Source organism: Neofelis nebulosa, chromosome 5 (genome assembly GCF_028018385.1).
Source record: "Neofelis nebulosa isolate mNeoNeb1 chromosome 5, mNeoNeb1.pri, whole genome shotgun sequence".
Classification (NCBI taxonomy): Eukaryota; Metazoa; Chordata; class Mammalia; order Carnivora; family Felidae; genus Neofelis; species Neofelis nebulosa.
This window is the reverse complement of record NC_080786.1, coordinates 155,153,666-155,178,899: the sequence shown is the minus strand read 5'-3', so window position 1 is coordinate 155,178,899 and position 25,234 is coordinate 155,153,666. Positions and strand designations below refer to the sequence as shown.

Below are 25,234 nucleotides of genomic sequence, written 5' to 3'. Positions count from 1 at the left end.
CCCGGGGTTTTCGCGGCTCCTGCCTCTCTCGGCAGCCCCGTCCTTCTGGGAGGGCCGGACTCCCTGGAAGCCCGTCCTCACCACCGGAGGCCAGGGGGCTTCCCGCTGCCCTGCCCCAAGGCTCCCTGGGACCCACGGTCAAGCATCCCTGGCCATAGCGTGGCCCTCAGGCCGGGGCAGCCGTAATTTACAGCGTCCGCTTTTGTGGACGACGCTGCCCCCTCCTTTCTCCTTAAACACAGACTTTTTTGGCCACGCCAAAAAGTGGCAAAAAAAAGTGGGGGGGGGGGGGGGAGGAGCGACGTTTGTTACCCACTGGTGTTCCCTCCCTGACTTGCTTCCACCGGATTCCGATAGCTCCCGGGATCTGGGGTTCTCCCAAAAGGGAAACACCTAGACGAAGCTAATGCCCTAATGGCTGTGAGGCCTACAATCTAGCCATCCGTATGCACTTATTAAGCACCTGTTGGGTGCCAGAAGATGCCCTGATACATGAAGGCAAGTAAGACCCAGTCCTGCAGGAACGAGGTTTGGAACCTCAGGGAGGCATTCAGGCCAAGAAACAGCGTTCTTCGATGTTCTGAGGGTTTGCAGCTGGTACAGAAGTATGGGGGTGGAGGGGCTGGGTGGCTCAGTTAAACGACCCCCTCTTGATTTCGGCTCAGGTCACGATCTCACGGTTTGTGAGTTTGAGCCCCCCATCGGGCTCTGTGCTGATGCCCACAGCCTGCCTGGGATTCCCTCTCTCCCTCTCTTCCTGCCCCTCCCCTGCTCTCTCGCTCTCTCTCTCCCAAAATAAATAAAAACACTAAAAAAAGAGAGAGGCACAGGAGGAATGGACCTCATTGTCGAGGTGCAGGGGTGGGTGGGGCCACGGCGCAGCTCGAAGGGACAAGAGCCCGAGACCTCGCCGGCCTGGCCATGTTGCTTCCAGAGGGTCATGGCACCTCCGGGACGTCTGGCTCCGGCTTGTGACTTTGGAAGTCACCAGAAGAGTGTTTCCCATTTGCGTTTCTGAGGTGCTGAGTGGTCTTCGGCTTTACCTTCCAGACCACTGAACAACCCACGGCACTGGACGGCCTTCGTGGGAATTTTGAGGCAATCTTTCATGTTCTATGGACACGGGTACCGAGTGGGAAAAGTGATCTCCCACCCGAACTATGATTCCAAGAGCAAGAACAATGACATCGCTCTTATGAAGTTGCAGACGCCTCTGACTTTTGATGGTACGTGACCGCGTCCGTGGGGCTCGGGGGCGTGTGGACGACTTTGACCGCGTGTCCAGGGAAGATGGAACCAGAGGGAGGGGGGTTGCACTGCGTGCGGGGGGCGTGCGGGAGGGCCGCACCTGTGTGCACCTGTGACGGGCTGGGGGAGGGAGTGAGCGGCACGCTTTTCCTCTACCGTCCCGAGTCGTGATTTAATCAACAAAGTCCAGACGGGCTTTCCAACCACAGCACTGCTGGCCTTCGGGGTCGGACGGCGCTTTGGGGCCGTCCTAGCCTGGTCTCCATCCACCAGATGCCACTGGTGCCCTTCAGTTGTGACACGGATGTCTCCAGACGTCGAGAGACCTGCCCTGGGGGTGAAATCGCCTCTAGCTGAGAACCGCTGATCTAAAATTTGTCAGGACTTTACTTTTTCACATAAATCCTGAAAACAAGAAACAACGGTTTACAACAACGAAAAGCAAGCCATGGTTTCCCTTAGCTTGGGCCCCCATTCTAGTCCATCCAAGGGGTCCTCCGGAATGTTCCAGCCCACACGGGCAGAGACAGACCAGACCCTCATCCGCCACCCCCCCCCCCCATCAAGGTGTTTGCATTTAAGTGGGGACACAATGTGGACCCAGAAGAACCGGTCCATGGGGGCCGTGTCCAGCATGGCCTCCGAGGCGCAGGCTGGGAGTGCCCGCCAGCTTCTCGAGCCTCACGTGTGTCCTCTCTGCCCCTCGTCCCCTGCCGACAGTGTATATTGTCAAATTTTTGTTCCTTGAAGGTTTAAGTTTGAAAAAAGCTTCACTACTGGCAGCCTCTTTCTTAGTTCTGTTTCTTGAAGAGTTCAGCGTGAATTTCTAGAAGCAGAGCTAGCAAACAGTTCTGTTTCTAAGCAGCTTAACTTCCAGAGAAGGGAGCACCTCGCCTGTGAGAAGGAGGGGCCCGGCAGGGACAGAACGTGGGCGTGCGGGGACAGGTCGGGGTCTGGGACTCTCCTGGGGTGATGGTGGTGGCACCGGGCCCCACGGCATGCAGATGGGGAGGGTCCGGGCTAAAGACGGTCGCTGCAAAGCCTTCAGTTAGACCAGACTGGCTCACGCTGTTTTCTCTTCTTGGAACAGACAAAGTGAAACCGGTGTGCCTGCCCAACCCAGGCTTGATGCTCGAGCCGGAACAGCCATGTTGGATTTCTGGGTGGGGGGCCACCCACGAGAAAGGTGAGGCCCTTGGCCACGCGGGTCCCACGAAGCCCAGCACCGGGCTTGGAAGTGGGGGGGCCGGGGGGTTGATCCTGGATCTGCTCCCATGCGATCAGATCACTTCGGCCATGTCGCTCAGGCTCCGTGCCTCAGTTTCCCCATCTGCTAAATGGGAAAAAAAAAAACCCGTGCCTGCCCTACCTGGCACTGTGTCCTTACTAAGACGCAAGGGAAGCAACGTGTGTGGAAACTGCTTTTCGAAGCGTAGAGGCCGCATCAATGCCAGGGACGTACAGGCTGTGCGATCGCGTCCCCTTCTTGCTAACGGCTTGCCCCGGAAGCCGGCCGTGCCCTCCAGGGGCTCAGGGACAGTGGGCTCGGTGAGGGTGGGCTTTCATGACCCACGATGGCCAGCCGCAGGCCGCTGGAGCTGCGTCCGTCTGCCCCGACGCCCCAGAGAGGGGGGGAAGCTGCACAGTCGTGGTGCAGACCTGCTCAGTGGGCTTTGCTACAGTTGACTTTCCTCTCCGAGAATACTTTCCGGAGAAGGGGAGCTTAGCGGTTCCACTTTTACAGAGCGTGAGAAGCACTTGGTGGTACAAAGAGGCCTCTCACGCACTGTCTACGTCTTTCTGAAAAGTGTTCAAGGCAACACCCAAGAGACCCTTTAGAACAAGGCGGAAAGTACAAGAGCTGGGTGATGTGGGGGCAGATCGGGGCGACGGTGGCCGAGCCGGGCATCCAGGCACCTGGTGTAAAGAAAGTTAGAGCAGCTGAGCCTTACCCTGGGCTCACAGTGGGGAAAATCGACACGTGTTTGTGGAGCACCTTCTATGGGCTGGGAGGGCATCACCGCACAACATAAGACAGGAACATCTGCCCTCAGGAATGTCGCATTTCCTCGTGGATGTCTGGGGGGCGGGATGTGGTCAGCCAGCAAACAAAGAGCAGAACTGGGTGCTTTCAAACGGCAGAAAGTTGTCACGGCGGGGGCCTGGCTGCTTTGAAGGGGTGATCAGGGAAGGCTTCTTGTAAGAGGCGACACTTGAGATCTGAATGATGACGCTGTTTAAGGAACAGAAGGGTCAGTGTGGCGGGGTGGGGGAGATGGCGAGTCAGGGGTAACGGTGTAGGCTGTGGGGGGGCCTGACAGGTTTTGGGGAGGACCCTGGCTTGTATTCTGCGTGAGCTAGGGAGCTGTCGGGAGCTTTTAAGGAGAATGGCATGAGCTGGCAGGCTTCTGGGGAGTCACAGGAAGGATGCAGGCAGGAGGGGGCTGACCCCAAGTGCAGGGGAATCATGTCTGGGACGCGCTGGCGGCTCAGCCGTGGGAGGTGGGCCTGGAGGCAGGAGACCATGTCTGGGGCAGACCCACCCCACCACCTTGCAGGTGGACTGAACATCAGCGGGGGGAGAGGGAGGGATCCAGGGCGGTCAACATCTTGCTTGGGGAATCTGAGCCCCAGGGGGGGTGTGGTGCCGCTTTCCGAGCCGGGGAGGACGGGATGGTGAGGACTTGGGGTGGAGGGGTGCGGTGAGAGGCTCTGTTTTGTCACGTGAGGCCCGTGGCGCCTGGAAGAACCCCACGCGGAGGGAGCGAGATGGGAGGGAAGAGGTAGATGGACACAAGGGCCCACCCTGCTGTGGAGAGGTTTAATGGGCAGGGGAGCCGGGAAGCGGGACCGGACCGTCGGTGGAGCCCCGTGGGGTTACAGAAACACAGCCTGACCCCTGTGGGCCCGGGAGCGGTCTGGCGAGGACGGAGCCCCAGAACCAAGGCGCTGGGCGGAGAGGGAGGAAGATTCTAGAACACAGAGCGTTCCGTAGCTCCAGGGCCAGGAAGGCCTCCCTGATTGGGAAGAGCTGTGCCAAGTCCGAGCCATCAGCTGTTGGGATGACCCGGCCTCCCTGGAGGAGGAGGAGGAGAGAGGGGCCGTGGCCCCCGGTCTCGGGTGCGCACTGGCGCGTCCCCAGGAGGGAGGCCACTGTTCCACGGGAGCCGCTGGCTGCACAGCCGCCCGATGCTGTCTTCCATCTCAGGGAAAACCTCGGACGAGCTGAACGCCGTCATGGTGCCCCTCATCGAGCCCTGGCGTTGCAACAGCAAGTACGTCTACAACAACCTGGTCACGCCGGCCATGATCTGCGCGGGCTACCTGCAGGGGACCATCGACTCCTGCCAGGTGACTGGAGGCTGTCCTCGCAGCCCCCACGGACACGGGGTCCATGTCCCTGGCACGCGGGGGGTCAGCTCCGGGGTGGCCGTGGCCAGCCGCCATGACACTGACAGCGTAAAAGCACGCGCGTGCCCGGCCACCGGCCCCGAAGGGTTTTATTTTGTCGGCTTGGGAGCGGAACAGAAATAAGTTTTGCAACCGTTTTAAAATACGGCCAACGATTTACTTAGTAACTAACTTCTACCTGATGCAGGCTAAAAGTCGTCACTGGAAGAGGCTCTTTTGGGGATTATATTACTGTCCCTCTTGGTGGGGGGGGGGGGACACAAAACCCGCACACTGGGTCATAACTGCCACGGGGACCCCCACTCCGACCCCCGCCCTGACCCCATCCCCATCCCCCCGGGCGTGGCCAGTTGTGTGTGCGGGCTGTGGCGTAAACTTCCGCCCTTGCCGTGTCCCCCAGGGTGACAGTGGAGGCCCCCTGGTCACTATGAAGAGTCACATCTGGTGGCTGATTGGGGACACGAGCTGGGGATCAGGCTGTGCCAAAGCCAACAGACCAGGCGTGTATGGAAATGTGACAGTATTTACAGACTGGATTTATCGACAAATGAGGGTAAGTTCCTGTCCTCCTCCTCACCTTGCTCTCTACTCTTGTCCCAACGCCCAGAAGTCCGCGGGGTGTGGTGTGGCTGCCGGGGGCTCAGGCTGGCCAGGGCACGGAGGGACAGGGCCGGGTGGCGGGACAGACGGCAGAGGGAAGCCGGCACTGAGTAAGCATTTGCACCTTCATGGGCTGCGGTCGACTTGCCCCTCCCAGACGAGGCTACACGGCTCACTTCCGCACGTTCTCGCTCCTGCCCCGTCCTGCCCTGTCTGCCTGGAGCCCCTTCCTTTGGCAGCCCGAGTCCTTGACCGTTGCCCTGTAGGAAAAAAAAGTCTCTTGGCCCCGCTAAGCTTGCTGCTTCGGTTATAAGTCAGTCTAGAAGACAAAACGAATTTGCTGCCTTTTTGTGTCTTGAGAAAATAAAGCCGTTTCTTTTTTTCTCGTTTCCTTTTTGAACAGGCAAACGGCTAATCCGCGTGGCCTTTGTCCTCGACACCGTTCCACAAGAAAATGAAGGGGCTGATTTTTAATTCCCCGTGCGTGATGTGCTGTATTTTTAGAAATGATTCGGAGGTCCTTTCGTTGTTATTAAATAGTGTATTTGTCTGTCTTCGGCACTCTGCATAGTTCTGTGCAGGCCACAGGCCCACGCTCCTGGACCCCTGGTCTGCAAGGCGTGACCAGGCCCAGCGGGGTGTGGGCGCCCAGGGCCACCGCAGGGCAGAGGGATAGAGGCTGCCCAGTGGGGTCTTCCTTCTAAGCCCACTCGGGGGGCCGATGCACCTTTTGGATGTACCTGAGGCTGGTGACTTCTCAGCTGCTGGACGGCTTGAGACAGAAAGGGAAGAAAGCCGGGTGGGACTTTCAGGGTCAGCCTGCTGGGGTCACTGCTAGGGAGGGCCAGTCTTCCCCCCCCCCCCCCGGGGGTTTTCGCTGATCATTGTTTAGTGCCTTCTTAGCAGCCCTGGATGGTGGCTGAAAATAAAGGGACCAGCCCTTCATGGGTCAAGATGTAAAGGCAGCAAGAACCTTCTCTCCAGCTCAACAGGGTGAGAGTGTAGACAGACCCCTCGGGGAAAGGGAAGTCCTTGCAAATGCAGATGCCACTGTGTGTGGGGCTGGGCGCCCCCAGGGAGACCCAGCCCCACTCGCCCACCCTCTTCCCTTCAGATTGTGGGGTGCGGCAGAGTGGGGTGCTGTGCTGACCCTCTTGGGGCCTGCTGATTACATGGAAATTGAGGTCACCCCCTGGGAGGGGGGGGCGGGAATCAGGGATGTGTGATTAAAGATACACTGTTTCCATGTAAAGTTCCTACGTGTTACTACCTCAGTGCTCCCGGAGTCTTGGCTGTGATGTCTCTAAGTAGTTGCTACATTGGCTCTTTGACACTCTTGGCCTTGCCAAGTGGGCCGCACGGGGGACTTGAGGCACTTTCCAAAGTGTTCAGTGCCGGGGTGTGGCGTGTGCTGGCCACAGAGAGGAGAACTGTGTGTTCTGCGTTCCCTGCGGCCCCTTCCAGCCCCTTCCAGCCCCTCAGGCTTCCCTGGGAGGGAAGGGCTGGGGTTGAATTGCCAAGCGTGGAGCCTAATTGTGTGCTGAGTCCTGCTTTGGGGGGGCGGGGGGGGCTGCCTCCTCTCAAGCGCACTGGTTTCCAAGAAGGAAATGAACGATCCCACCGCTTAGGGCTTAGCCCCGAAGGGCTAGGGCTTAACCTTGAAGCGGGAGGCCGTGGCGGCCCCACTCCCCAGATGGATGCTTCCGTTCTGCGTGACCCGCCACACCGCGAGGTGCCCGCTCCCCGAGCCGGATCTTAAAATGCATTGTCGTGGCGAGAACGTGTTGCGTCCCTGGCTTCTTTTTATGTGACGCCTGTTTGTCCTCTGTTTTGTACCTTTTTTAAACTGTAAAATTCAATTGTGAAATACTGTACAAATAAATTATACATTTGTTTTCCAAGTATTTATGGAGTCTCTGCAAATGGGGATGGTGAGCAGAACCAGTCTGCACCTCCTTGGAGGGCGGTGATGCTGGGGGGGGCGGCTGGGGGGCGGCTGCGTGGCGGGGGCAGGGGGGAGGGGGGCGGGGCTGAGGTGAGGTGCGGGGTGGGGGGGGGCTGGTGGATGTGGTCCCGTCGGAGGTGTCCCATGGTAACTCCTTTTTTTTCCCCAAGTTTATTTATTTGAGAGAAAGAATGAGCAGCGCAGGGGCAGAGAGAGTGAGAGAGAGAATCCCAAGCAGGCTCCGAGCGGTCAGCACAGAGCCCGACGCGGGGCTCGAACCCACCAACCATGAGATCGTGACCCGAGCCGAAGTCGGACGCTTAACCGACTGAGCCACCCAGGCGCCCCCGTCCGTGGTAATTCCCGCATGGCTGTCACCCATGGCTCCCGCTTCCCCCTGACTCAGACCCTGAGACCCGACTGTCTTCCAGATCTCTCTGCCCGGTATCCCACACACCCTCAGCCCCAGCCCGTCCAAACCCGCGCCCAGCATCTTGTACCCTGAAGCTGTCTCCCCAAAGTCCCTGTTATTTCTGGGTGACAGAGCTGCCTCCTCGGCTCTCTTGGGCACCAGTCCCATGGAGTTGGGACTGGGACTGTGGGCAGGAGAGAAACAGTGAGTTTTTCTCTCTGCCAGAGAACAGAACTCCATTCGGATCCTTTGCATCCCCCAAATCCTGCACCCATGACGGGTGATTGTTTTCATTATGTGTTAAAATTATGGAAGACATGTGGGGCGCCTGGGTGGCTCAGTCGGTTAAGCGGCCAACTCTTGATTTCAGTTCAGGTCACGATCTCAAGGTTGGCGCGTTGGAGCCCCGGATGGAGCTCTGTGCTGGCAGTGCTGAGCCTGCTTGGGGTTCTCTCTTCTTCTCTCTCCCTGCCCCTCCCCCCCCCACTCGTGCTTTCTTTCTCCCTCAAAATAAATAAGTTTAAAAATTTTATGTTAAGACGTGTTAAAATTATGGAAAAAGTGGTCCTAAAAACAGGGAAAGCACACATTTTTGCTAGACAATACCCTTAAATACAGTGGATTCTCACTCATGGTAATTATGTTCCATAAACCCATCACAAATGCTGAATTCGTGAATGGGGAATCGTTGCTTCTGGGGGACAGAGACAAGGTCAGGTGCCGACGAGCCTCCGGTCTTTGTCAACCAATGGGTTCATGACCTTGTTTTGTGGGTGCTTCTGTTCGGAGACGCCTAATTGGATATATAGCTGCTGCACCAACACTGAGCCCGAGCAGATGGCACCATCACTCCTGAACTTGCTTATCTGCACGCGTGTTTTCCCCATGAGGCACTTCACGGAGACCACGCTTCTCCACGACACCTGGGGCCGTGTCAAACCCAGAGATCACCAGCCAAAAGTGCAAAAATGCTGGAAACCTGGCACCAACCAGATCACAAAAGGACATTTATTGACAGCGAGAGCTGAAACGAGAAGGAGGACTCCACTGGGTGTCCTCGGCGAGGCACCTCCCCTTTTTTTGCCGCCCGCACGCCTGTCCGCCGTAGCACCGTGAGTGCTCGTTTTGGAATTACAAATAAATGTTAGCAGGTAGGGGGACTCAGAAATAAAGGATCTGCGAAGAGCAGTGAACCGTATACCTAGAGAGTCCACTTGGGACAAGGCAGTTAACAATCTTCAGTTGTATTTTTCACGCTAGAGTCGCCGGGTGAGTGGTTTTACCTTTGGATGAGGCTGATTGCACCTCAAAGATCTAGCCAGAACGCTGGAGCTAGGGAAATATTGATATTTTTGTCTTAAAGGCTTTATAAAAGATGTAAGTTAATTTGCTTGATATAAATGAACCCCAAACACTCATCATTAAAGGGAAAACACAAGTATTAATAAAAGTGAATCATTTGTGCTGATTTGTGTCTCTTTTTGCCACTGGGTCAGTGGGTGGGTTTCCAGCACTGAAACATGTGCCCTCCAGGGGCACCTGGGTGGCTCAGTCAGTTAAGCGTCTGACTTCCACCCAGTTCATCATCTCACAGTTGTCAGTTCCAGCCCCGAGTCGGGCTCTGTGCTGACGGCTCAGAGCCTGGAACCTGCTTCGGATTCTGTCTCCCTCTCTCTCTGCCGCTCCACGACTCGTGCTCTGTCTCTCTCTCTCTCTCAAAAATAAACAAGCATTAAAATAAATTTTAGAAGCATGCACCCGCCTCAATTTGTGTCTGGCTGAGCTGTCAATGGGGGACAGTCCTGCCTCGAACCCAGGTTCCGGGTCTGCTCCCAGCTCTTCCTCTGTCCCCCTGCGGCTTCTTTGCCCCCACTCCGATTTCAGTCTCTTCCCCTTCTGATCGACGCTTCCCCTTCCCCAGTGTTTTAAGAGAAGTGCTAGAATAAAGTGACATTTAAAGATTCACTGATGTACCAGCTGCCCCATGTTTAACGAACCACCCCCATAAATGGTGTTCGTCAGACAGTCACTGTGACTACAGAGATGCATCTTATAACCAACCGAAATCCCACAGAACCGCTTGGACCTTTCTTCCCTGGAGCAACAGAACAGGTCTGACGGAAGCCGCGCTGGTGCCTCATTCCCTGCGACCTGGTGCAACATTCGCCGCCTGGATTCCTTTCCTCTGAAACAAAACCTGACATTTGGGGGAATTCTCTGGGTGCCTGATTGTTTTGTCTGCCTTTCCTCGAGAAGGACAGTATAACGGCAGGTGCTCTGGGGGCGCCCGGGGGGGCTCAGTCGGTTAAGCGTCTGACGCTTGACTTCAGCTCGGGTGGTGACCTTGAGTGGGGAAAGGGTGAACATTAGGCAGGGGGAGGTGAGGGAGAGGCAGTGGGCAGCTGCAGGTGGAAGGCTAGAGCGGCAGCGGGGTTTGAGAGGGACAAAAGGAGAAAGGTATTCCAGCCCCGCCTGGAGCCTCAAGGACTTCCCGATCAGGTCCCCAAAAAAAGTCAGGGACAGAAATGCTCGGCGGCTACCCAGTCGGGACCCCTCTCCCTCTTGAGAGCTTCGTGCTTTCTCTCGTTGCACTCTGCCACTCTGCTCACTCTCTGTCGTGTGCGGGACTCGTGCTTCGACTCCGTGAGACCAGAACAAGCTCACAGTTCGGGAGTTTGGGGCTGTTGTGCTGACAGCGGGCAGCCTGCTTGGGATTCTCTCTCTTCTCCTCTCTCTATCCCTCCCCCGCTTATGAGCCCACTTGTGTGCGCTCGCTCTCTCTCACTCAAAATAAATAAACCTAAAAAAAAAAAAACAACAACAGGTGCTCTGAAGCATCTTAGAAGATAGTCACGAATCCAGAAAGCCATTTGAACAAATGCCCAGCGTGTCCCGTGCCCCGCTCCCTCTCATAGCATTTATTAAGCACCGACAGCACATCAGACCCTGTGTTCTGGAAAACCCAGGCTTTCTATGTCAGTCTGCTCTATGTGGCCCCTCTCCTTGCTCTGCTCCAGACTCAGTGCTATCCTGTGGGCTCAGTAGAGCCCCAGACGTACCGAACGTGAAGGGTTCAGGAGTGGGCATCACGGATATTCTAGCATAGTCTTCACAGACGGATGGACCTTGCTACTAGTGCTGTAGGGTGGGCAGCAGAATCTGGAGACGCAGGGAGGCTCTAATCCTGGCAGTGTCCCTCATGGGTGGGGGCAGGGATGGCGGAGGGGAGATTGGGGAGCACGTGAACCCTTTGTCTGAGGCTGGCTGCCCTCGGAGCAAAGAAGTGACCCAAAGTGGACTCCAGGGCTCTCTCTCCCTGGGTCCTGAACACACGGGAGAAGGGACCGTACACTTCCCCTTTGTTGGTGGCGGCCTAGGACAAGCCTGGGGGAGCCCTAGACACCTGCTCTCTGGGGTCAAAGTGAAAGTGACCGCCAGCACCTCGTGAGTCCGCGGCAGGTGGGCTGCCCGGGGAGGTCCCTTCTCTGGAGCACATAGTCAGCCTTCTTCCCCCACCCCCCCTTCAGTCCCCTGCCAAATTGGAACCGCAGCAAAAAAGACCCCTTTGCGACTCTGGCGCCTCTGGCCGTCCCTGGTCCCGGCAGAATCTTCCTGTGGGCGGCGGGAGAAGTCACTCCGGCCAGGCCTGCGAGGGGGCCGGCTCCAGCCGGGGATTGCTGCGGTGGCTCCCGGCACCCCCGTGAGAAGCCGCCCGCATCCCCTCTGCGCCAGGGGCACGCGCCTCGTGCTGGACTCGGAGCGCCCGCACCACGCGCCGGCCTTCGCTCTTACAAAAGCCTGTGCGTATTGACGGAGCGTTTCCTTTCGGCCCCAGTGAAACTGCGCCCTGCAAGCCTGAGCGGCGTGAGCCACCCCTCAGGTGTGGGGCTGACAAGAGGGGTAAGGCGCCGCGCCACAGTGGGTGCCGGGGGGACCCCGCCGAACGCCCTTCATGCTCCCGGCAGCCTCTGTCGTGTACAGATTATCAGACGGCCCCTGAAAATACGGGGTCGCAGCGGCGTCGGTGGAAACGGGTTTATTACCCATCAGCGAAATGCAGCCTCTAGGCACACGCACACAGCACCAATGCTCCAGGAACATCAGGCGCGTGGTAGGAAGTGGCGCAGAGCAGGAACTAGGCCTTCCAGGGTGCTCCCCATGCGCTGGTCTCCGGCGGGAGAGGGAGAGGGGTCCGGAGGGACAGTCCCCAGGTGGAAACTGGTTTCTCCTAACCAGGGAGGCGGCGGCGTCCACCCAGTCTAACTCTCGTTCGTCTTAATCCTGACCTAAGTCTTCTCACCAGGTCCCTGCCCTCGAGGGACAAGCACAGACCACAGACGGTGCCAGGAAAGACCGGCTAGTAACTCCTCGGGCCTATGAAATGGGCCAGCGGGGAGAGAGCGGAGCTGAGGGCGGGCCCCTCCACGCGCCCGGGGATGGGGGCGGGGCTGAGAGCGGGTCTTCCCACGCGTCCGGGGCTGGGGCGGGGCTCCCCCCCCACGCGTCTGGGGGCTGAGGGCGGGGCTGAGAGCGGGTCCTCCCACGTGTCCGGGGCTGAGGGCGGGGCTCCCCCCCACGCGTCCGAGGGCTGGGGGCGGGGCTGGGGACGGGGCTGAGAGCGGGTCCTCCCACGTGTCCGGGGGCTGAGGGCGGGGCTCCCCCCAAGCCTCTGGGGGCTGGGGGCGGAGCTGAGAGCGGGTCCTCCCACGCGTCCGGGGCTGGGGGCGGGGCTCCCCCACGTGTCCGGGAGCTGGGGGCGGGGCTGAGAGCGGGTCTTCCCACGCGTCCGGGGCTGGGGCGGGGCTCCCTCCCACGTGTCCGGGGCTGAGGGCGGGGCTCCCCCCCACGCGTCCGGGGGGCTGGGGGCGGGGCTGAGAGCGGGTCCTCCCACGCGTCAGGGGCTGGGGCGGGGCTGAGGGCGGGTTCACCCCCTCCAACGCTTCCGGGGCTGGGGCGGGGCTGAGGGCGGGGCTCCCCCACGCGTCCGGCGGCTGGGGGCGGGGCTGGGGGGCGGGTCCTGGAGATGCGGGCGGGACAGGCAGCTGGACTTAACCGGGGAACTTGGCCAGGCGGCGCCGAGCCTGGGCCAGCCGTGCGAGCCGCTCCTTCAGGAACTTCCTCTTGTCGCTGGTGTCGCTGCGCTCCTTCAGGAGCCAGCTGTAGGTCTCCTTGTCCTGCAGCAGCTGCAGCATATTCTTCTGCAGCCGCTGGCCGTACACTTGCAGGATGAAGTACTGGATGATCAGGGGGATGTGGCTGGCGATACGGTTGGCGGCCTCCTGGCAGGGAAGAGGAGTTCACGGAGGGTGAGGGGCTGACGTCAGCACGCCGGCGTCAGGAGGGGCCGGGCCTGGCAGGTGCGGGTGCCCGCCTGGGTGTCTGGGTCTCGAGCCCAGCAGCGGCCTCTGGGCCAGAGGGCAGCCTGACCCCGCCTCCCTGCAGGCGCCACTCGGGCACCTTCGGCTCGGCTCGAATGGGCTTAATAAAGGTACGTGGACTGAGTACAAAAACCCCGTTTTCGAATTAAACTTTGCTGAAAAGATGTTGCAATTTTTTTTTTTTAAATCAACGCTAAATATTCAGCAGGAAAGAGGCCGGGCCGCCCAAAGCCACAGGGCGGAGGGAGCCCTCTGCGGTCTCTGCGAGCCCGGAGCTAGTTTCAAGCCCCCTTCACCCTCCCCACGCCCTGCCTGTTCGTAAAGAGCTCTTTCCTGAGATAAGGCTGATCTCTCGGGAAGCCGATTCGTCCCGTGCCTCAGCAGTACCACTGCCCATAAAACAGTGGTAACATTAGCGCCCGGCCTCGTGAGACGGCTGAAAAGATTAAACGGACTGAAGGATAAAAAGTTTAAAAAGCTGCGGGGTGTGTTGGGGCACCTGGGCGGCTCAGTCGGTTAAGCATCCAACTTCGGCTCAGGTCGTGGTTCGTGAGTTCGAGCCCCGCGTCGGGCTCTGTGCGACAGCTCACAACCTGGAGCTGCTTCGGATTCTGGGTCTCCCTCTCTCTCTGTGCCTCTCCCATGCGCTCTCTCTCTCTCTCTCTCTCTCAAAAATGAATAAATGTTAAAGAAAAAAAAAAAAAGAGGAGTGCCTAGGTGGCTCAGTTGGTTGGGCACCCAGCTCTTGATTTCGGCTCAGGTCACGATCTCAGTTTGTGGGATTGAGCCCCGCATCTGACTCTGCGCTGACAGCACAGAGCTTGCTTGGAATTCTCTCTCTCTGTCTCTCTCTCTCTCTCTCTCTCTCTCTCTCTTTTTCAAAATAAATACACAGAAAGAAAAACGTCATGTCATAAAGATGTCAACTCTCCCGGTGCAGACTGATAAATGAATAGGATTGCGACAAGGATGCCCACAGCTCTTTTTTCATCACAGACAGAATAGGCTGATTCTAAAACTCCTAGCGAAACCAACGGAAGAAGAGGCAGGATAATTCTGCCTAACAAAGAAGCAGGGGCACAGACAGACACATGGCCGTGTTCACAGCGGCGTCATCCAGGGTGGCCCAAAGGGTGCCAGCAGCCCAGATGCACACAGACAGGTGAATGAACACGCAAAATGCGGTCTCTCCATACAAAGGAGTATGATGCTACTTTTAAGAGGAAGGGCAGTCTTGGGGCGCCTGGGTGGCGCAGTCGGTTAAGCGTCCGACTTCAGCCAGGTCACGATCTCGCGGTCCGTGAGTTCGAGCCCCGCGTCAGGCTCTGGGCTGATGGCTCGGAGCCTGGAGCCTGTTTCCGATTCTGTGTCTCCCTCTCTCTCTCTGCCCCTCCCCCGTTCATGCTCTGTCTCTCTGTCCCAAAAATAAATAAAAAACGTTGAAAAAAAATTAAAAAAAAAAAAAAGAGGAAGGGCAGTCTGATGCACGTTATGGCAAAGGTGAACCTTGAGGACCTGACGCTAAGCGAAGTCACCCAGACGCGAAAGGACAGAGATTGCATGAGTCTACTTAGGTGAGCTCCCGGGAATCAGAAAGTCCACAGGATCAGAAGGTAGAATGGGGGTGCCGGGGCTGGGGGAAGGGCTGGAGAGGTGCGTCTCATGGGGGGCAGGGTCTCAGTTTGGGAAGGTGAAGAATCCCGGAGACGGAGGTGGGGACGGCTGCCCAACAGTGTGGACAGGTTTTGTGCCACCAAGCTGGGCACTTAAGGATGGTTAAGACAGTACATTTTATGTGATACGTGTCTCAACACAATGCGGAAAAGAAAAAGAGGAAGAGAAGTGGGCAGCATTACGGGAACAGTTCTGGCTGCGCTAGACATTTAAACCTTGTATAAAAATCCGCTAATGCAAAACAAGGTATGTGAATGTAATCTTGTTGATGCTGACGTATGAAAAGTAAACCAACAGAAAGAGAAACGGGTTTCTACTGGGCCTTGGTTTAGAGGCTTGCCGTTCCAAGAAGGTCTCTGTCCTCGGAGCCCGTTAGAAATGCGAAACCTTGGCCCCACCTCACACCTGCAATCCACATCTAACCTGCAACCAGATCCCAGGAGATCTGTGTGCACGGTCGGGTTCTAGAAACACTGCCTTACGACAGATGCTGGTGAGGACGCGGAGAAAGAGGGACCCTCTTGCACCGCTGGTGGGCATGCAAACTGGTGCAGCCACTCTGGGAAGCAGTACGGAGGTTCCTCAAAACACTAAAAATAGATCTACCCTACGACCCAGCAATTGCACGACTAGGCATTTATCCAAGCGATACAGGTGTGCCGTTTCGAAGGGACGCATGCGCCCCCATGTTTATAGCAGTGCTATCGACAATAGCCAAAGGTTGGAAAGAGCCCAAATGTCCATCGATCGATGGACGAATGGATAAAGAAGATGTGGTATATTTACAGTGGAGTATTACTCGGAGATCAAAAGGAATGAAGTCTTGCCATTTGCAACTACGTGGATGGAACTAGAGGGTGTTATGCTAAAGCGAAAGAAGTCAGAGGAAAGCATCATATGACTTTGCTCGTCTGTGGAACTTAAGATACAAAGCAGATGAACATAAGGGAAGGGAAGCAAAAATAAGATCAAAACAGAGACGGAGACAAACCCTAAGAGGCTCTTAAATACAGAGAACCAACAGAAGGTTGCTGGAGGGGTGTTGGGTAGGGGGATGGGCTAAATGGGCAAAGGGGCATCAAGGAGGACACTTGCTGGGACGAGCTCTGGGTGTTACACGTAAGTGGTGAATCATGACATTCTACTCCTGAGATCATTGTTACACGCTCTGTTAACTTGGATTTAAATCTAAAAAAAAAAAAAAAAAAAAAAAAGAAACACTGCCATAAAGCATCCAAACAGTGACCTGGTGGAGATATCTGACAAGCCAAAAGATGACTATTGGCTTTATCTGTCCAGGTTTTGACCTGTCTCAACGGCTCTAGCAGAGCTGTGCGTCCTTCCCCAGCGTGAATTAGACTGCTTTTTCACATGCTTGGAAATGTACAGTAGCCACAGAAGCGTGTGTCTCTGCGAGTGGCTCCTGCCATCGCGTCCCAACCCCGAGCCAAGGGCTCCACCCACGCTCAGCTGCCAAAGTATTCACGAGAACCCGGTGAGGAGGTACCGCTCTACAGAGAAGAAAGCTGAGGCTCAGAGAGGTCAAGGAACTTGGCCCAGGGCCACACAGCCCGTCAAAACCAGACGTGAGTGACTCCGAGCCTCAGCCTCGGCTCATCCGCCCGAGGCTCGATGCTTCCACGGAGGCTCACGGAGGCCGGGCACACGGGGCTGGCTGACGGTCACCACACAGAGACCCGGAGACTTAGAGAGAGGCATCCACAAGAAAAGGAAAGGGAACGAAAGCCGCCTGTCCGAGGCGCCTGCGGACTTACCTGGCGGTAGGCCAGCAGGTGCTCCAAGATTTCACACAAGGAGACGTTCCCTGAAGAAACTTCTTCAGAGATCGGACTGTTTATTTTTTTATTCCTCTTCTCATCCTCCGAAACCCTCTCCCTGACCCTCTGGAGTGCCCGCTGGTAGATCTGGTCCTGACAGTAGACAATCTGCTCCATTTGGAAGTGAAGTCGGATCGACTTCTCCGCTTCGTTTTCCAGTTCAAACTTAATGTCTTCGATTTTGGACTAGGGCGAAAGAGAAGCGGAACGAAGTTCGCTCAGAAACAAATCGCCGGGTCGAGGAAGGGGGTCCTCCCTGAAGCCCGCAGCCAACGGCTCCTACTGGAACGCGCCACGGCCTTGCGCACCCCACGCTGGCTTATCTAGGACGGAGCGCTCCCTCCCCGGCGGGGTGTGAGGGGGCGGGCAGCGCGCCCAGACCCCGACCCCCCTGCCCTGAGCCTGGGGACCTGCACGGGCTCTGCTCGCGGGCCTCATTTCTCTTTGGGGGGCTTTCCCGTCTCATCAGGAGTATGTATGCCCATCACAGAGACCACGGGGGTAAAACGGGGGCCAAATTGAAATCCATTCAATTCCATAGGGTTCATGTTCCTGCAATTTACAGAAACTGGCTTCCAGGTCTGGGAATAGATCTCTCGCACAGAAAATATCTGCCCTTCCCAGAGCCCACTGGGAGCCACCGACTATGATGCATAAGGCCAGGTGTACCCCAGACATTTTCTTCTGTGTTCATGACACCTTCCAAACAAGGTATTCTTAGTCGTATTTCGTGGATAAGGAGCCAGAGGCCCGGGCAGCTTAAGTCGCAGTCCCCAAGACCCCAGCCTGCGACAGGCCAAGCCAGTGTTCCCAGCGGTGCTGGGTGCCAGGGACCGAGAGTGTGTGTCTCCCCAAATCCGTTAAGTTGAAAGCTTAATCCCCAAAGTGATGGCATCGGGGTGGTGGGTTGGGAGATCCAGCCCATGAGAGTGAAGTCCTTACGGATGATGCCAGTGTCCTTATGAGAAGGGACACCAGAGTGCTCTCTCCCTCCCTCCCTCTGGCTCTCTCTCTCCCTGGCTTGGGAGGATACGATGGTCTTGGCAGCGATCATGCAAGCCAGGAATTGGGCCCTCGGCAGATTCCAGATACGCCACATTGATCTGGGATTTCGGGTGAGCGGCCCAACGGTGCTCTGTTACAGTGGCCTGAGCTGACCACGCCGGGGGAGCCCCTGCTCCTGAGGGTAGACGCTTCGGGTCTCAGCTGCATGACGTGGGGGGCCTCGCTTCCTCCTGACTCCTCACTCTCGGAAAATGCCGGGTGTGTATGTGGCTTCCTCAGTGAGTTGCAGGGTTGGGGCCGTTTCCCTCAGACGAGGCCATTCTCCACGAACTCTGGCTCTCTTTTGTGATTTTAAATATTTATTTCCAGAGTCCGCCTCGCTTACTGCTTACTGCTTCTTCCCCTGGATCACTGGTGATGCCACTAATAAAGTTCGCCACTGAGCCTGATTCTCTGCTTCTCCGCGTATGCAACAAAGTTGGGATGGTCTTCATCCAAGAAATCTATTTTCTAGCATCAGGCTGACTTTTTTTTTTTTTTTTTTTTTTTTGGTTAAATCGCATGTGGTCAGTGTTACCTTGGTTGTTCTGTAGAGGTTGAAAAATTCATCAAAGTTTCCTTTCGAAATATTTACAAAGGCAAGCTGGACCATATCTGAAGAAAGGAAAACAAGATTCGTTCAAAATCATAGATGGCTGGGGCGCCTGGGTGCCTCCGTCGGTGGAGCGTCCGACTTCGGCTCACGTCATGATCTCACGGTCCGTCAGTTGGAGCCCCGCGTCGGGCTCTGGGCTGCCGGCTTGGAGCCTGGCGCCTGCTTCGGTTTCTGGGTCTCCCTCTCTCTCCACCCCTCCCCTGCTCGCACTCTGTCTGTCTCTCCCTCAAAATGAATACACGTTAGGGGGAAAAAAAAAGGATTCAAATAAATAGAGTATTTTGAGACTGTGGAATAATCATCTCAGCTGCAGAGCCGACCAGAGGTGTGGACGATGAGAAAGGTGTATTTTGTGGGTGCCCCTGGTTCCTGACACCCAGCTCCTAAATCCCTTAGAAACTCCCGGGTGACAGGAGCATCTCTTGTTCTAAGAAGGTGACTCTTGGTGGGCCCCAGACTGCTTCAGGGTGAGGGCTGGTCACCAGAAAGATCGAGCCCGGATTAGAAGCCTGGAACTTTCAGCCCCACCCCCACCCCCCCACCCCCATCCCACCTCGCCGCCTCTGAGGAGATTGGGTTAATAACTGATTATGTCTTTGCGATCATTGATTCCACCTCATTAAAATCCCCTAAACGACAGGGATCAGAGAGCTCCCAGGCTGGTGAACACACCCACGTGCCCAGATGGTGGTGCCCCCCGCCCCCAACTCCACGAGACAGAAGCACGTGCCCCAGGACCCCCCCAGGCCTCATCCTCTATACTTCCCTTCACACCCTTTATAATAACCTGGAAAAGGGAAGTACATCCTTTAAAATAAACGAGTAGAGGTAAGTCAAGTGTGTTCCTGAGTTCTGTGAGCTGTTCTGGCAACTTATAGAACCTCGTGAGGAGGGGGCCGTGGGAACCCCCGAGAGCCTGTCCGGCAGGAGCACAGCCTGACGTGGGGGCAGTCCCCTGGGGTGAGCCCTTACACCGTCCGGTCGGCGCTAACCCGGTTAGTGTCGGAACTGAGTCCAAATGTCGAACACCCAGTTGGTGCCCCGGAGAATCAGAGAATTGACTGGGTTCTTGGATACTGGAAAACACCCCGGGGAGGAGAGCTCTCATTGGTTTTGATCCAAGCCTTTCCCGGGCCTGGAAATAAAACGCCGAAAAGCCAAATCAAGAACTCACCAGTTACCGTGCGTAGCATGTCGACAGCCGGCTCCTCCAGCTCTCTGATTTGCTGTTTGATAATAATCTCAAACGTCTTGTAATTGACAAATCCCGGCAGCTCTCTGCCACGATACCGATTTTCAAATTTCTCAATTTCTTTATATATCGCTTTGTACCCTGGAAAAGAACGGTGCTGAATTATTTTACAAAAATAACCCTGTGGGCTTTTCTTTTTCATTTCCTAATTTATTTTGAGATAGAGAAAAAGCATGAGACGGGGGCAGAGAGAATCCCAAGCAGGCTCCGCACTCTCAGCACAGAGCCTGACATGGGGCTCAAACCCACATACCACGAGATCACGACCTGAGCCGAAGTCGGACGCTTCACCGACTGAGCCACCCAGGCGCCCCACAGGTTTTTCGAAACACAATACCATTCTTGACTCCGTGAAAACACAGAGCCGCATGGAAAAAAAAAAATTCAAATCGGATTTATCGATGGAAAATTCAGGGATAGCAATAAAAAAACAGATCTCAAGATCATTTTCCTTAGTCGTGTCAAGATGGCAAGTACGGAGCCAGGGTATAACGCCAGAGGGCAGGGAACGCAGAAGGCAAGAAAATTGTATCATATAAAAAATAAAAATGACCACAAATGCCATCCAGAATCAGCGACACATCACAGAGCATGAGTACAAAGTGTTTGTAATCAGCTTGGGATAGCGGACTAGCCAAGCCCATAAGACCACATTCACGGGATCTGGTATCAGTGTTCGCTATATAAAACACTTTGTTGTTTCTTTATACTTTTGGAATTCTTTTTCTTCTCAACAAACTGGACTGTGGAGGACACTGGGGGGTGGAAATTCAGGAAGGCCCTAAGAACTAACCAGGAGGGGCACCTGGATGGCTCCGTCAGTTAAGCATCCAACTTTGCCTTAGGTCATGATCTCACGGTTCATGAGTTTGAACCCCGAGTTGGGCTCTGTGCTGACACCTGAGAGCCTGGAACCTGCTTTGGATTCTGTGTCTCCCCCTCTCTCTGCCCCTCCCCCGCTTGCACTCTGTCTCTCTCTTTCTCTCTCTCAAAAATAAATAAACATTTTTTAAAAATTAAAAAAAAAAAAAGAAAAGAACTAACCAGGAATCATGGTCTAGGTATCCTCTTTTGGTTGGGAGATATTTTCTCGTAGGAATTTTGTACAAACTGAGATAAAATTCACATGCTATAAAATTCACCCTCGGGGGGCAGTTGGTTGGCTCAGTTGGTTGGGCATCCGACTCTTGGTTTAGGCTCAGGTCAGGATCTCACGGTTCATGAGATCGAGTCCCACGTTGGGCTCTGTGCTGACAGCATGGAGACTGCTTAGGATTCTCTCTCTCCCTGTCTCTCTGCCCCTCCCTTGCTCACACATGCTCTCTCTCTCAAAATAGATATATATACTTAAAAAAAATTTTTTTTTAATTCAACCTAGTCAGGGCACCTGGGTGGCTCAGTCGGTTAAGCACCTGACTTCGGCTCAGGTCATGATCTCACGGTTCGTGGGTTCGAGCCCCGCATCGGGCTCTGTAATGACAGCTCAGAGCCTGGAGCCTACTTCAGACTCTGCCCCTCCCCTGCTCTCTCTCAAAAATAAAACATTAAATCCAACCTAGTCAAGTGTAGAGCTCAGTGATTTGTTAGTACATTAACAAAATTGTGCAACTGTCCCCAGTAGCTTATTCTCAAACACTTCTATCGCCCCAAGGAACCCCGCGCCCTATCAGGACTCCCTCTCCATTTCCCTCCCCCCGCCCAGCCCCCAGAAACCACTCCTCTACTCTCTATTTCTAGGGACACGCCTGTCCCGGACATTTCATATCAATGGAACCAAAACACATGTGGCTTTCTGTGTCTCGTGTCCTTCACTCAGCAGTGTCTTCAAGGTTTGTCCATGTTGCAGCACGTTTCGTCCTTCATGCTTTTCCATGGCTGAACATTTTCTATCATCCGCTGTCACAGGCTGAATTGTATCTCTCCAAAATTGGTATGTTAAAGTCCTAACCCCTAGCACCTAGGAAATGTGACTGTGTCCGGAGACGGGACCTCTGAAGAGGCGATCGCACTGAAATGAGGTCATTGGGGTGGACTGAACTCCAATCTGACTGGTGTCCTTATAGGAAGAAAGCAGGACACAGAGCCACGCAGGAAAGACCATGGAGGACACACGGAGGAGGTGATGTCTACGTGCCAAGGAGAGAGGGCTCCGGAGAATCGAAACATGCTGGCACCTTGATCTTGGATTTTCAGCCTCCAGAATTGTAAGAAAGTAAGTTTCTGTCATTTAAGACACACAGTCTGTTGTGCTCTATTGGGACGGCCCTAGCAGACAAATACACGGGTACGTTAACATACCAGCCACCCTAGTGCGTGTGAGATGGGGTCTCCCGTGGCTTTGGTTTGCATTTCTCTGACGGCTAATGACGCTGAGCGCCTACTCGTGAGCCCAGAAGCCATTTGTGTGTCTTCTCTTTAGAGAAATGTCTATTCTCATCCTTTGTCCACTTTAACTTGGATTATTTGGCTTTTTGTTGTTGATCTGTAAGAGTTCTTTGTATATTCTGGGCACTGGACCCTTGTCAGATGTGTGATTTGCAAGTATTTTCTCCGGTTCTGTGCGTGGGGGGTGGCGCCCTTTGACCCACACACGTTGTTTATTCTGATGAAGTCCCCCTTGTCTGTTACTTCTCTTGTCGCCTGTGATGTCGTGTCCTATGCAAACACCGCCTCTTCATCCAAGGCCACGAAGGTTAGAATCCAGGTTTTCTTCTAAGAGTTTTATAGTTTCAGTGCTCACAGGTTGGTTTCTGATCATTTTGAGTTTATCTCTGTACAGGGGGTGAGTTAGGGGTCCAAATGCATTTTCTTGCATGTGGGAACCCAGTGACATGCAACTGATAACTTGTTGGAAGGAATTTAGCATCTTAAAATGAGAGCTGTTTTCTCATGGGCCGCATGCTGTAATAAGCTTGCTGAGCCATGCATGAGGGGGGTTGCTGGAAGCGAAGGACTGTTGTCTTCCCGCAGCACGGTCAGCAGCTTGGGAGTGGTGCAGAGATGGCAAGTGGCAAGTGGCAAGTGACCGCCCCAGTCTTCTACCAGGGAACACTGTCATTTATCTTGTCCTGCCCTCCATGCCCTCTGCCAACGAACAGACGACTGAAAGGCGTGGCCGTCGAATTATGTCAACAATGGCATGATGTATCCTCTCACGTTCATTACTCAAAGCCAAGGACAGCGGCCAGTCGGAACCTCCAGTCAGCTCAAGGTACATTATGGAACCCGCCACCAAGCTGCCTGAGTAGAAGCAAAGTCACTTAAAATTCCCCTCAGCTGCTGCCGCTTTATCACTGGCCAGTATATGATTGACCTCAAGCATCTTGAAATATTAAAAAAATTAACTTCAGGTCACACTCTCTACCTTTTTCGGACTCTTGAGAATTTGGTGGTGTAGCGATGGTGTCCAGGCTATGTTTCGTTTCCCCTGCGTCGCTGCTGCAGCTACAAAATCCACTGAGATACACGCGGGCTTCAAGGCCACGGCCAGCTGACCACGAAGAGCATGAGGCAGTGGCGGGCGCCGTGTTGACCCGCTACTGTTGCGGGAGGGCTGATTCTGGTCAAAGCCCTGGCGGACTTGGGCAGATTCCTCTGCGTGTTCTCTCTAGGTGTCCTCCGAAGTCTGCAGCAGGCGCTGGCTGGCCTGGGTTCGGTGACATGGGGCGGAGCAAAGGCGCCCCCCCCCCCCCGGCCCTCCTCGCCATCTGCACCGCCCGCCTTGACCCACCTCGCCAGGCCTATGGCGGTGCCTGGCACTCACCTTTCTGGAACTTCTTTTCAATCACGATGCTCCACTTGTGGAATTCATGTCTGATTTTGGTGAACAGCCGACTCTCACCCTCCCCCACAGACTCCTCCCCTTGTATTAAAGAGGTGATGTCATGATTAAACGCATTGATTTTCTGTTAAGAAGGAGAACGTACGTATAAGCGGAGATGTTCCAGATACAAGTGGGGTGGTCTGGAGGCCGTGTGTAGGCTGAGGGTGGGCAAGTGACGCCTCACCACGTGACAGGGGTACCAGACCCTCCCACACTCCCAACTGCCCTCGGGGTCTCGGGTGAGCATGCGTGATAAGCAATCCATACGGCAAATGTGACCATCTGTCACTGCCCATTGTCCCTCCGCCCTGGCCCCTCTTTGGTGTTAAATGGGCACAGTGAGCCTGGGTCGGCTTTTGGGGAGTGAGAAAAAGTGCATGAGGCACACGATCCCTTTCTGGACAATGATGTGTGAATCTCCGACTCGATGCTACGGGCAATACTCACATCTATCAGAAAAAACATTTTTTCGTGTTCGTCTTCTGGTACATCTGAGCCATACTTTTGTAATTCCTCTGTTATTTTCTCATGATTCTCCTTTATTTGATTCTCTAACAGGGGCAGAGATTTCTGAGGAAAACAGAAAAGAATGCAAAGACATAAATATGGACAGGGAAGGAGCTGGAGCCCCCAGGCCACCTGTACGGTACACCTGACCTCCTGGCTTGCTCTAGAGCGAAGGTGGAGAGGGAGGCACATTAGCGGGCACTGACTCCACCCAGGCCTCCCCACATTCCCACTCCTGGGGGGAGGGGGGACAGTCTCAGGGACACGCCAAGGTGGCTACTCTGCACGGTTCCTGCATCCTGTCCAAGCAACGCCAGGAAGAGCTCCTTCCACGATCTGCAGGGACATTAGAAAGGGCCACCTGTCTTGTGGGCTCTGAAAAAGCAGCAGTTGGGACAATTTGAGATTCAACAACTTTTGTTAACAGATTTAAAGTTTTCAGGTACTTCTGTCTCTGACGACACGGTGGATGGTGCATGCTAGCGCCCTCTTCCACCGCAAACATCAAAAAATGCTGGCTGGCACATCAAAAGCATCCCTTGAGGGGCGCCTGGGTGGCTCAGTCGGTTAAGCGGCCGACTTCGGCTCAGGTCATGATCTCACGGTCCGTGAGTTCGAGCCCCGCGTCGGGCTCTGTGCTGACAGCTCAGAGCCTGGAGCCTGCTTCGGATTCTGTGTCTCCCTCTCTCTCTGCCCCTCCCCTGTTCATGCTCTGTCTCTCTCTGTCTCAAAAATAAATAAACGTTAAAAAAAAAAATTAAAAAAAAAAAAAAAGCATGCCTTGAAGTGTATCCATGAGCTGGCAGGTACTCAGAGGCACAGACAGGTGACACGGGTGCCCAGGGGCGGATAGGGAGAGCGGGAGTACAGCCAGATTTGGCCTCGCAGGGCATTTGTAGGAAAGAAAAATTGAGGTGACATTTCAGAGCCTCACTTGGTGCTGGGGCAACGAATAAATCCCGGTGGGCTTGCTCGAGGCAGGGACTCTAGCGAGCCAACGTCTTCTTACTCTACAAAGCTGGGACCCAAAAGAGCTAGGAACAACCGTGCCCTCTGTCCCCATTCCTGGGGACTGAACTCGGTGCTGAGTGGAAGGACATAAAATCTCTGCTGAAAATCTGTAACCACAAACCAGCCCTCAAACAGGTCTGCTGCCCAAATTCATACTCCCTGAGGGGTCCCCCAGGCCTCGAGCTGAGAATCTAAAATGATTCAGGCCGGAGGCTGCACCTCCCTGGAGAAACCGATTCTGAACCTGGGCTTCCATGAATACCCACAGATCAAGTTCCAGAAAGGATAGGCCCAGGGTCGAAACCCTAGTCCAGGTCATTGTGGGTGATGGCTACCAGGACCCAGTGCACCTGACACTCGAATCCTCGAGCGCTGCGTACAACAGAAATATGTGCAAAGGAAACCTTTTTAAGGGACCGCACAGGTGAAAGAGAAAGGGATTCTGTCCAGACAAACTTGAAAAAGAACCACGGAG

The 25,234-nt window shown here is 55.1% G+C and overlaps 2 protein-coding genes across 5 annotated transcripts in view; one reads left to right on the top strand and one right to left on the bottom strand.

Moving 5' to 3' along the window:
• The window catches only part of TMPRSS2 (transmembrane serine protease 2), a 35,726-nt gene extending 28,565 nt beyond the window's left edge, over positions 1-7,161 (top strand). For both annotated transcript variants that reach the window (XM_058732068.1, XM_058732069.1), the window contains exons 10-14: positions 1,051-1,226; positions 2,339-2,434; positions 4,457-4,599; positions 5,060-5,212; positions 5,663-7,161. In XM_058732068.1, the coding sequence (XP_058588051.1) occupies positions 1,051-1,226; positions 2,339-2,434; positions 4,457-4,599; positions 5,060-5,212; positions 5,663-5,674 (580 nt within the window). In that variant the 3' untranslated portion in view covers positions 5,675-7,161. The remainder of the gene's footprint in view (positions 1-1,050; positions 1,227-2,338; positions 2,435-4,456; positions 4,600-5,059; positions 5,213-5,662) is intronic.
• Positions 7,162-11,636: 4,475 nt separating this feature from the next.
• MX1 (MX dynamin like GTPase 1) overlaps positions 11,637-25,234 on the bottom strand; it is a 29,217-nt gene continuing 15,619 nt past the window's right edge. For all 3 annotated transcript variants that reach the window (XM_058732065.1, XM_058732067.1, XM_058732064.1), the window contains exons 10-15: positions 23,689-23,811; positions 23,182-23,323; positions 19,341-19,499; positions 18,089-18,165; positions 16,444-16,692; positions 11,637-12,895 (exon numbers count right to left, since the gene is read on the bottom strand). In XM_058732065.1, coding sequence (XP_058588048.1) covers positions 12,665-12,895; positions 16,444-16,692; positions 18,089-18,165; positions 19,341-19,499; positions 23,182-23,323; positions 23,689-23,811 — 981 coding nt within the window. In that variant the 3' untranslated portion in view covers positions 11,637-12,664. The remainder of the gene's footprint in view (positions 12,896-16,443; positions 16,693-18,088; positions 18,166-19,340; positions 19,500-23,181; positions 23,324-23,688; positions 23,812-25,234) is intronic.